The 11,967-nt window shown below is 43.9% G+C and overlaps 1 protein-coding gene across 1 annotated transcript; it reads left to right on the top strand.

Moving 5' to 3' along the window:
* The first annotated feature begins 1,844 nt into the window (after positions 1-1,844).
* YWHAB (tyrosine 3-monooxygenase/tryptophan 5-monooxygenase activation protein, beta) lies at positions 1,845-6,678 on the top strand. The gene is made up of 5 exons (XM_014941262.1): positions 1,845-2,145; positions 3,237-3,360; positions 4,409-4,572; positions 5,910-6,005; positions 6,488-6,678. The coding sequence occupies exons 1-5, from the start codon at positions 1,852-1,854 to the stop codon at positions 6,542-6,544; spliced, it is 735 nt and encodes a 244-aa protein (XP_014796748.1). The 5' UTR covers positions 1,845-1,851; the 3' UTR covers positions 6,545-6,678.
* The last annotated feature ends 5,289 nt before the right edge of the window (positions 6,679-11,967 follow it).

Here is an 11,967-nt window from a genome sequence, read left to right as displayed (position 1 = left end):
GGCTGGTTTAGTGTTACTTATCCTTCCTTGAGTGCCTTACGTGGATGAATGCATTAGGCTAGATCTGCAAAGGATCAAACACAACCAGGAGCGAGTGGGACTTAAAAAGACATAGCAGGTAGGACATTTGGTTGCTGGCTTTATATCAAGAGCTTTTGTGTGAAATAATAATGTTTGGCCTGATATCTTGATGATTTTTTATTATTTTTTTTAGTTTTTTTTCTGAAGTGGAGTATCTTCAGCTGGAGGGACTGAATATGCACATCTCAAACTAATTTTGTAGTTAGGGCTCCATCCTTGGTAGTAGGAAACTCTCAAACTGCTCCTACACGATGGGAATTTGGGCCTGCATCTTGTTGTCCTGGTTGAGGATTAAGTACAGGTCTGGTTTCCCTGCATAATAGTGTGGTAGGTGATATTTGGATTAATATACAACTGAGCAGTGTGTGTGAGATGTTCTCCTTCAGGAGCCCGTCCAACTGGGAGCTTCACAAGGGAAAGGCAGGGGGAAAGCTACAGCAATCACTCTCAGCCTGTTTGTTCTCTCTGATAGGGCTGTAGATGTTTGTGTAATGAACAGAAGCCTTGAAAGACAGTCGTGAAATTACTGTTCTGGTTTGCTTTTTATGGTTCTTTAAAAGTTGTTTTTAAGCTGTTAGGTCTTAACCTGAAAACTCCTTATGTGGACAGTGAGGGTCCTGAATGAGATTTAGGGTGTAGGAGAGGAACATTATTGGTCAGTACTGACAAGAATAACAGTTCTGGCCTTGTCCAAAAGTGAACCTGTTCACCTGGAGAAATTTTTACTGGTGAATTTGGAGCATCTGGGAGTTTGTGAGGTACTGAGGTTCACTTACATTAATAAAGACAAAGAAATTTGTGTAAGTTCCCCTGTGAACCTGGCCCTTGGTAGTTGAGTATAAGGCTGGTAGCTCAATGGCTGAGTTAACTATACGATAGCGTTGTCTTGTAGAAGTAAGCAACACTCAAGCTGCCTCGCTGGCACGTTCCTTACTGACTTCATTTTTCGTTGCTGAAGCTCTTCAGGGGCCTTGTGCTCCTGTGATGTGTTTTTCTTGGCTTTGGCTGCTAAACTGCATTATCAGAAATGATAAACAAGTTGTTTCCATATAAGCAATTAGTTTAGCAGTAGTGACTATCACATAAGCCATGTCCCATTTGGGTTTTATGAATGTCAGTGTTCTTTAGAAGATTTTGAAAACCTGAGACTGCAGCCATCCTAGCTGTGTAGAATTGACTATTATATATATGTGTATGTTGATGCAGGTATAAAACTCCCCAGCTTTCTGGCAGAACAGCATAAATGTACTTTCCATAGAAACATCTCCTGTAGCGTGGAAAAAATCTTCAGTGTCTGTTGGAGCTGTCCAGGGCTTCCATGCTCCTCAGCAGCTGCTGTTGTATAATAGTGGGGGGGGAAACAAAAAAAAAACCACAAAAAAACATCCCAAAGTGGTGATTTCTGAGTAAGAACACGCAGTGTCTCCCAGGCTGGGCTGTGGCTGGTGTGGGACAGGGGAGAGATCTGCCTAAGGAACACACTGATGGGCTGTGCTTAATGCCAATAGGAATTTTGCTGCATTTTGAAGAATAATGTTTACATATCTTCAGGATTGTGATTAGTCATATACACAGAAATTATACATATTTGGCAAAAGATCAAATTCATTTTTAAAAATAACCCCTTCATATTACTTGATTAGAGTTGATAGATTTCTTACTTATTAGTGACTGCGAGTTCTGCTTCACCTTTCAACGCTAACTTTCACAGTGCGGGCAATCAAGAAATGTTTTTCTCTATTTTTATTCCCCTCTAATCACAGGAGAGCCATGGATAAAAGTGAGTTGGTACAGAAAGCCAAACTGGCTGAGCAGGCCGAGCGTTACGATGACATGGCTGCTGCTATGAAGGCTGTCACTGAGCAGGGACACGAACTGTCCAACGAAGAAAGGAATCTACTCTCGGTTGCCTACAAGAACGTGGTTGGTGCCCGTCGTTCCTCCTGGCGTGTCATTTCCAGCATCGAACAGAAAACAGAGAGGAATGAGAAGAAACAGCAGATGGGAAGAGAATATCGTGAGAAAATTGAGGCTGAATTGCAGGATATCTGCAATGATGTTCTGGTAATAATCCAACAGCAAAAATACCAGTAGTTAGTTCTGCAGCGTTCTTCAGGGAGGCTTAAGGAGTCTTAGCAGTGCTGTAGATGCTGCAGCACCTGAACAGGGGAGTAACTTTGCATAGCCACGTACTTGAGCGTTCTTCAGGGAGGCTTAAGGAGTCTTACCAGTGCTGTAGACACTGCAGCACCTGAGCAGGGGAATAACTTTGCATAGCCACGTACTTGGTCCAGCTCTAGCTCCTAAGTCATCTAGTTTGTTTCTTGGGGAATTTGTTATAAAAGAGAATTTATTTCTTTTAACAGAAAGAAGCAAACAAGGCAATGTTGAAGACCCCTAACTGCTGGCTAGGGGTCACCATGAAAACTAATTTAAATCTGGGGAATGAGTCCTGCTAAAAGGCCTACCACTTCAATTGTTTTGTTAATAAATGCTGACATCCTGAGTCTTGTTTAGTACTTTTTCTTTTTTTTTTTCAGGTGGGGAGGATGTGTACTTCTTCCCCTGAATTGATTTTGTTATTTCTTTCACTTAAATGAGAGGGATTTTTTATTGCCATTCAGTTTGCTGAAGATCAGTCAGGAGCAATTGCTGTCAGTCTCTCCATCTCTTTGTGGATGGACCTGTGCTGACTGTCCTGTTCAGCTGGAGTCACCGACAGAATCGGTTTGTTGTGGATAATTTCACTGCTCTGTATAGAACTCAAGTTTGTGGCAGCAAAAGTGACCAGACTTGTGCTAATGCCAGGCTGCTGCTTTTCATTAACTCTGTTGCGGACATAGATTTACATCAGTTTATTTCATGGAAAATCTTCACAGTCTTAAGCCCTGATAGCCATTAGATTCTGCTGGAGTGAACTGTGGATAGCCTCAACATAGTGAGTTTTCTGCTTTCCAGGGATTAGGTTGCAAATAGTTTCTCTTTCCTTTTCTGACTTCAGACAACAATAGGCAAAGTGATTAAGGCATGAGTATTGGTATAAGTCATTGTTAAGGTGTTTTAACAGTTCATGCTTACCATTGTAACGAAGGCTCTGTTTCAGACATTATTTTTTTTATGACTTGAAAAAAAAAAAGTGATGTTTCCTTTCTCAGGAACTCCTGGATAAATACCTTATTGTCAATGCCACGCAGCCAGAAAGCAAGGTCTTCTATTTGAAAATGAAAGGCGATTACTACAGATACCTCTCAGAGGTGGCATCTGGGGACAATAAGCAAAGTAAGTAGAGATGAAGCCTCTCATTCTGCTGAGGGCTGAGCAGAATAAAGTATAAAAAGTTCTTGTATTCTTTTTTCCATAACAATATGTATTTATTTCTTTTCACTACTGTTCTGTAGTATTGAAGACAGGTGCAGTGCTAATCATTTGTAGAGAAGGATTTGACTGAAATTATAGAAGCGATTGACAGACATTCATCAAACCAGTCCAATTCTGCTTGCAGCCCCCAGCATCAGTGACTGATTCTCAAGCATATGTGACAGTGCAAAGTCCTTTTCCTGGAGAATGTGGGCTTTTTTCTCATGGAAAATGCTTTGTTCTTGTCATCCCTTGTTTAAACTCTGAATTTAGCTCACAAATCTTCACTGTTTGCAAGCTTTCTGCATGTAGATATGGGATATTGGGTTACTGGTCCTAAGCCAATTAATCCTGAAATGTTGAAGTAATGCTGAATTTTGCCTGAGTTCCTGGTGGGTGTCTGATGTAGTCCATGTCTTGCAAACTTAGTTTGATGCCATTCTGGACCTTATTGTTAACCACTAGCCAGGAAGGGAGTATTGTCTTTCCTCTGAAACCCCAGAGTGAAATATAAAGTTCATGACCTACCTGCTAAATGTTTCCTTAAGTTTGAATAGGTAGTTTAGATGCCTCCTCTTCCCCATATGGTTTTCCCTGGTTTTATTATTCAGAACTCTACTACTTCTTCAGCTAGGCTGGAAGTGAGTATACACTTCAACTTAGGTAGAGCTTGTATGTATTCAGATTGGTGGAATTTATTTTGAATAGATTTCATTTTAAGTCTCTCAAAATGTTGAACTTAATTTCTATATATCAAAGTTTTATCTGAACAAATATTTCCCTCTTAATGTCTCAGCCAGTGGTAAGCTTTTACATCTAAAAACATTGAAAGAAGTGTCTGTGCATGTGTAACTGCTTGAATTTCTGGTGGCACAATAGTCTAGGTCAATAATGTAATATTTTCCCAGAAATCTAATAGTTTCCCCCATGAGGTACAGTGGATTAACATGATTGCAATTACTTCTTGCAGCAACGGTAGCAAACTCTCAGCAAGCTTACCAGGAGGCGTTTGAAATTAGCAAGAAAGAGATGCAGCCAACACACCCCATTCGACTCGGTTTGGCTCTAAATTTCTCTGTCTTCTACTATGAGATACTAAACTCTCCTGAAAAAGCCTGTAATCTGGCAAAGACGGTAAGTAGACTCTTCATATTGCCATTTTTTGTGGATGCTCAGGAGATAATTACATGGTTGCAGCAGCACTTTGTAGACGATTATGTTTTTGCATATCAGATACCTTAAAAATGCCATCATCTTCAAACTGTTGTCATCATAATGTATTTTCAGGTAAGTTGGCCAGACTGTCGTAGCTTTAAGAAGAGCTAATTTGCTAGTGCAGCTGATCCAGTGAAAGGGGAGGCAAAGTGCCTCTTCTTATGTCCATGTAATTCTCTTAGAAAGTGCTTGTGTCGAATTTGAAAACACTTGGATTAATTTAGCACTTCTGAAGGGAAATATTTACTTGAATTTCAACACTTAGCAAATACATGAAGTGTCTTCTTTGTGACTGTGGTTGTAGCCCTAAATGCCTGTGTGTATCTGCCTCTGTGTGTGTGTCTCCCTCTCCAGAAAGAGCTGGTGTGATGGGTTGTACCAAACAAATAGCAATTCCCTTTTTTTTTTTGCCGCCTTCTCCCTAAAATAGGATTCGAGCCTTCTAAACAGAGCTTTTTACATCTGTGAAAATTGCCTGGTAGTAATTTGAACAATATTGCATTAGGTGAATCTTTTTGTTCTTAATATGCACTTCAATAATATTTTGTAACAGAAGCAATGTTTTGCTGTGTAAAATGCTGCTGCTGTTCCTGCTATTTTAGTTAATACACTTACATCTGTTTGAAAGTGGAAAGAAAAATAGCACTTATCCATGGCTCTTGTCTCTCAAACTTGCAGCATGGGTTTTCATGCGTAACAGATCGATGGGGAGAAGGGCTTTATTAATCTCTCATCTGATTTCCTGTGCTGTTTTGACAAGAAATCCAAAACTTCCAACCCCACCGTCAAAAAAAACCCTTGTCTTCCATTTTTTTGCATACTTACTCATGTACAATACATATACATATATATATATCAGCTTAATGGTACCTTTGTTTTTTCCTGTCAATTTAGACCAGTGAGACCTTCATTTTTAATGAAAGTATAGCTTTTAAGTGTTGTTCTTACACCCAGCTTCAAGCTGTGTGAATCATTCTTCAGTATGACAGAGAGCACTTGTCTCCTCACTGCTTGGTATTGGCACAGTGGTAAAGCTCTTCTGGGCTTTCATCTGGCTCCCCTGAAAACTTCTGTTTTCCTGCTGGATTTCTAGTGTTCTGGTGTTCCCTTTGGTTTATGTTTCTTCTCTTGGTGGAAAAGAAAAATACGGGAAGCTTTTGTCCCAAAATTTGAATAGTGATGTGGTAAATATGTAAGCTCTGTGTAAGCAGGAGTGAATGCAGAGAGCAGAGTGTGAAAGTCTTGTGTGTTTTCAGGCATTTGATGAAGCGATAGCAGAGCTGGACACGCTGAATGAAGAGTCCTACAAAGACAGCACCCTGATCATGCAGCTGCTTAGGGACAACCTCACTGTAAGTATCGCGGGGCCAGCCACGGCACCGCGCGCTCTTACTTCTTCAGGCAGCTGGACCCCGCTGAGGGGGAACCAGCAGCTGATGGCTTTGGTGGGTTTGTGCCATTAAAGGCTTTTTCTGAGGCATTAACTGCATGTCTCAACTGCACGGCTTTTTGTAACCAGACCAGTCAGACTTGCTTGTTTAAAGCAGAGATCACTTGTTAACCACTGTAACAAACTCAGGTTTTTTGTAAGAGAAAGTGCAGTTTGTCTGTTCTCAGCAGCCACCTTGTCGTTGGGTTGAGCTTGCAAACTTTCTGTAACCCTCTGTCCATTTTCTAGTTCAGTATTCTTTACCTTTATTGTTCAGTTCAATTCTGTAGTGCTCTTAGCTGAGAAAATTGCCCAGCTACTGCTAATTACGCTGTCTTCCCCTGCTTGACGAGTGTAATTAACTGCGTGCCTTCAGCATAAACACATGTTTGTGTTTTCTTACAGCTATGGACGTCGGAAAACCAGGGAGATGAAGGGGACGCTGGGGAGGGAGAGAACTAATGGCTGTCACGCTTCACTCTATGTTCAATGTCACCCTGTATCCTACACATATATCCCTTTGTGCGACGAGCAAAAAGAATAGTACATCGACTTTCACAACCTCAACGTAGCAAAAAAAAAAAAAAAAAAAAAAACTTTGTGTGGGGAAAAATTTGCGTCGCCTTTCCTAACCTCAACGTAAAAAAAAAAAAAAAAAAAAACAAAAAACTGTCTGTGGGGTAAAAACGGTTGGTTGGTGTTTTGTGTACTTAAAGCGGAGGTCGGTTATTATAATGGCATTCCGAACTTTCCTATTCTGAACATTTCCAGTTATGATTACCGTGTTTATATTTTTAACTGAACACTGTGATTATGGGTTTTGTGATTGCGATTTGACTTTACAAAACTCTTATTGGTAGAAAAGTAGACATCGATTATGTTAACTCTGGCGAGCTTAATTTGGCACCCAAAAGAGTCGAAGTACAATTCTGTTGTAAAGTTGTACAGAAAGTTATAGAGATTCTATTGTGACACTGGGGCATGGAAGGAAAACGATCGGCCGTACGGCATTCCAGTTAGTGACACTGCTATGGGTGAGTGGAACGGGCACACTCTGTAGACATTTGCAACCCAGTCCCAGGCACCGCTTTCAGTCAAAAGCTCACTTTGTCAGTCCTGTCTTTTCTGGGGATGGGGTTTGTTTGGGAGAGGAGGGTGATGGGGGGGGAATTAGCAGCTTGATTTCCAAACTCTTTACGCTGGCAGATAACTGGGATTTGACTTCTAAAAGCGCTTTCATGCTCATACAACATGCATGACTAAGCCCCTTCCCACAGCAATAACGTACCTAATTATACCTTAGCTATTCTTCAGTAGTGAGGATTCTTGGTTCACTACCATGGACTTGCAATAGGAGAAGATTCAATTTTTTGAATGGCCTTATTAGTTTGGATGATACCATGAAGTGATCTCCCACTTTGGCATTAGTTTCCTCTTAGGTGAATCGAAATCTCCATGGTATTCCCATTTTGAATTTATCCTGAAAACTTCTTAAGTGACCCATTGAGCCACCTTTAAGTTCACTTCAGAGCAATTTTTTCTCCCATTGGACTCTGTTCATCCTTGACCCTCTCACCTGTTTAAACTCCATTAAACCAATTTTGGATTCCCACGTACGCATCATCCTTCCTTTGATTGTGGGTGATGTCAGGATGGTGGGTGAGACCTGGGCCTGCTGGAGGACAGGTTTCTTTCTAGGATGTTTGAGAGCTGCCAGTGCTCTTGCTGTCTTCAGCTCTTGTCTGCCTTTTTTTTTTATTTTTATTTTTTTTTGGTAGTATCAGGATCTGGCTCAAATATTCAGGATTTCCCATTTATTGTACTGGAATGCAGACCTACACATTTGCGACGCTTGTAACTTGTGATATTTGAGCTCTAAACGTCCTCACCTAGTTACGTTTCAAACATGTCCCATTAAATAAAACCTATTAAGAGTTGGCGTGAATAATGCAGTGGCAAAGATTAGGAATAGTCACCTCTCAGTCCCGCGGTATCATCCCCTGCCTTCACATTCCACTTAGGTATAGGAGCCATCTGTTTGTCTGTCCATCTGTCTGCTGAGGAGAATTTCATGCACTGATTTTAAAACTCCCCTCTACTAGCTGAACAAATTGTGCAGTTAATACTTGGCGCTTGATAAATGCAGTAGTGAATGTGGAACCGAGCCTGTCTGTATATCTGGTAGCTCTTTTCGCTTTGTTTTTACTGACCAGTATTCTGCCTAAAGTTTGCTTCTGTGACGGTTATATTGCCTAGCACACACGTGGTTGTGAGAATAGTATAGCAAAAAAAAGAAAATACCTGGTTATTGATGTACTAGATTTGTGTATGTCTTTTAAACAGTTCTAGTTTCACCTTACACAAAATAATCAGGAAAGTGTAAAAGAATTCAAAAGTGAATAATAAAAAAAAATTTTATCAGTTGTTTGTGTCTGTTATCTTTGCCGTACACGTGGCAAAAGAAACCACTTGTGGTAGTAAAATCACCACTTAGTTTTATTAAATGCCACAGATCTTGGATTGTGTGAGTTGATTCATGGTTTCTAAATGGGACTAATGCTTAATTACTCATTCCTTTGCAGAGAGACTTCCCCCCCACGCCCTCCTGGATTTGTAGTAGAGAACGCGTCTTCTTTTCTTTTCTGTTGAGGTTGCACTTACAGTGTCGTGTCACAGCAGGACTTGAGAAATGCAGCCATAAATATCTGTGTAACTTGCTGTGAGTCGTTGTGTGTTGCGGGGTAGAGCACAGTGTATGGGAGAAAAGGCTCTGGGTTACACTTGAGGTTTTTCCTGGGGGAATCCTTTCAGTGCACCCTTGGGGACGCAGGGTTAGCTCTTCATCCTTGGGGACGCAGGGTTAGCTCTTTGGGTGGCCACCAGTCACCCACACACTGGCCTGCACTGGTGAGCTACAGCCTGCCCATGCTCTGGGTGACCACTCTTCCTCGCTGGTGGTGCAGGAGCACTACTGGGAGTGCAAACGTGCTACTGGGAGTGCAGATAGACATTGACGTGGAGGTCTCTCCCTTGAAATCAAGTCCCCGAATAGGTGGGAGGCCGTAGCGGGGCTGGTTGGTACCGATCAGCCTGAAAGCACTGAGGGGGTTGGCTGGGGCCGAAGCAAGTGTCCTGCTGCTCTCCAGCCTCACACTCTTGTGGTGAGGTGACGGAGCGTGCTCAGTGGATGTTGTCTTGGCTTCTTTTGATCAACCACTGCAAAAGTTCTTACACCAAAATGGAACTGGCTGCTGATGGAGCCCTGGTTTGTCCTACGCCGTGGCTTTAAATGGTGACCCCCTCTGTTCAGGTCTATAATTATTGCTACTTTGCCATTTTCTTCAGCCTTTATAGACACACCTGCTCTTAAATGACTTTACAGTACACTATTAACTCCCCGTCTGACTCGTGCTGGTGACATGGTCAGCTCCAAGAAGAAAAAAGGCCCTGGTCCTGCTAGGTGCTCCTGTTCATAGAGCACTTGTCCTGTCTCAGTTCTTTCAGATAACATCTCCCATCCTTACTGTCTCTTTTTAGGGAAACGATGAGCCCAGGAGACTGGTCTGCAGCAGTGATGAGTTGAGGGAAGTTCTTAATTTTTCAAGTAATTATATCTTTTGGGGAAAGGGCGTTCCAGCTGGCCCAGCCACAGTAAGAGTCTGGGCGTACTCTGTGTGTTTAAACTGATGTAATCGCTGCTGCTGTGGCTTCTCCTTCCTGGCACTGATGCTCATCTGGCCTCTGGGTTCAGTGTGGGAAACCACCAGAAGGGTTTTTGGGTAAGGTTTCTCCTGATCTGTGCTGCAGCTGACCCTTCCGAGAGTATGGGATGGGGTGGATCTGAGCAACCACACTTGGGTTAGTTTAACGTGTGGGAGCGGGGTGCTGGGTGGTGTGTGCTGCCTGGACCAGGCTGGTGCAGGACAACCTCCAAGTCTCCTGAGCAGTGTTCAGGGACTCCATGGCAGCAGAAGAATCACCTTTTTTTCATCAAATCCAGCAGATCTGTTCGGCTGAAGTCAACGTGAGACACTTGGCCTGCTGCACTAGCTTCCCCGCTTAAAAGCCTGGAAGCAGAGGTGAGGAATGGGTCTGGCTGAAACGTGGAGGTGCTGGTGGTTCAGCCCCACAAACACAGCCCTGCTGGGGAACCTGCTGGTGGAACTGTCCTGCCCATCAGCCCAGGCTCCTGAGCTTCTTCATCCAGCGTTTTAAGCTGTTTAACGACAAACCATCACCCCTCACACAGGTACCATTATGTCCAGCGCATAATGGCACGATCTGTGGGTGAAGGTGACCTTGTAACCTCCTTGTGTGTCATCAAAGGTGTCACCGTCTCTAGATGATCTCCAGAGGTCCCTTCCAACCCCCTTCTGTGGAAGGTGATGGCAGAGGCTGGGTTCTGTATCCTGTGGGGCTCTTCTGGGCGTTGAGGGAGCTTGCTGTGGAGTTTGGGAGTGTGTGAGTGCCTCACGGTGAGGGTTTGTACCAAGCTGTGTTACCTTAGAATCATAGAATTACAGAATTATGTAGGTTGGAAGGAACCCTTCAGATCATCGAGTCCAACCATCGACCTAACACTGACAAAAACCATCACTAAATCATAGAATGGTTTGGGTTGGAAGGGACCTCAGAGATCATCAAGTTCCAACCCCCCTGCCCTGGGCAGGGACACCTCCCACCAGACCAGGTTGCTCAAAGCCCCATCCAGCCTGGCCTTGAACCCCTCCAGGGATGGGGCATCCACAACTTCTCTGGGCAACCTGGGCCAGTCGCTCAGCACCCTCACAGCAAAGAATTTCTTCCTAAGATCTAGTCTAAATCTCCCCTCTTCCAATTTAAACCCGTTACCCCTTGTCCTGTCACTGCCCTTCCTGACAAAGAGTCCCTCTCCAGCTCTCCTGTAGGTCTCCATGTCCCTCAGCACCTTGTCCACCCATCTTTTAAATGCCTCCAGGGATGACGATTCCACCACTTCCCTGGGCAGCCTTGTTCCAACGCTTAACACCACTTTGGGTGAAGAAATTTCTCCCAATATCCAATCTTACCAGCTCCCACGCGGATCACTTGACCGTTGGGAATCACCTACCAGAAATTGCAGGTGAATTGTGGCAATGGGCCCTTGTGGCCAAGAAGGCCAATGGCATCCTGGGGTGCATCAAGAAGAGTGTGGCCAGCAGGTCAGGGGAGGTCATCCTGCCCTTCTACTCTGCCCTGGTGAGGCCCCATCTGGAGCACTGGGACCAGTTCTGGGCTCCCCAGTTCAAGAAGGACAGGGAACTGCTGGAGAGGGGACAGCGAAGGGCCACAAAGATGATTAAGGGCCTGGAGCATCTCTCCTACGAGGAGAGGCTGAGGGACCTGGGTCTTTTCAGTCTTGAGAAGGCTGAGGGGAGAGCTAATTAATGCGTACAAATACTTAAAGGGAGGGTGTCAGGATGGGGCTGGTCTTTTCTCAGTGGTGCCCAGGGACAGGACAAGAGGAAATGAGCAAAAACTTGAGTATAAGAAGTTCCACCTAAACACGAGGAGGAACTTCTTCACTTTGAGGGTGGCAGAGCCCTGGAACAGGCTGCCCAGAGAGGTGGTGGAGTCTCCTTCTCTGGAGACATTCAAAACCTGTCTGGACACGTTCCTGTGCAACCTGCTCTGGGTAGACCCTCTCCGATGGAGGGGTTGGACTAGATGATCTCCAGAGGTCCCTTCCAACCCCATAGGATTCTATGATTTCTCTAAAAAACACGTGGGTGGGACATTGAGGCGCTCTTAATTGGGGAAAACCCGAGGAGGGCAGGCTGCTACTTCCAAAAAAATTAGGAACCCTAACTGCCCGGGGTTGGGGGGCTACCGGGGGGCTCCCGTTGGCCAGCCCGGCCCGGCACCGC

Source organism: Calidris pugnax, unplaced genomic scaffold (genome assembly GCF_001431845.1).
Source record: "Calidris pugnax isolate Ruff unplaced genomic scaffold, ASM143184v1 scaffold55, whole genome shotgun sequence".
Lineage (NCBI taxonomy): Eukaryota > Metazoa > Chordata > Aves > Charadriiformes > Scolopacidae > Calidris > Calidris pugnax.
The sequence above is the reverse complement of the archived record's forward strand: the minus strand, read 5'-3'. Positions and strand labels throughout refer to the sequence as shown.

Coding starts and splice junctions, on each gene's coding strand:
- YWHAB (XM_014941262.1), top strand. CDS start 1,852: ATGGATAAAAGTGAGTTGGTACAGAAAGCCAAACTGGCTGAGCAGGCC. Junction 4,573..5,909: donor CCTGTAATCTGGCAAAGACG/GTAAGTAGACTC, acceptor GTGTGTTTTCAG/GCATTTGATGAAGCGATAGC. Junction 6,006..6,487: donor TGCTTAGGGACAACCTCACT/GTAAGTATCGCG, acceptor GTTTTCTTACAG/CTATGGACGTCGGAAAACCA.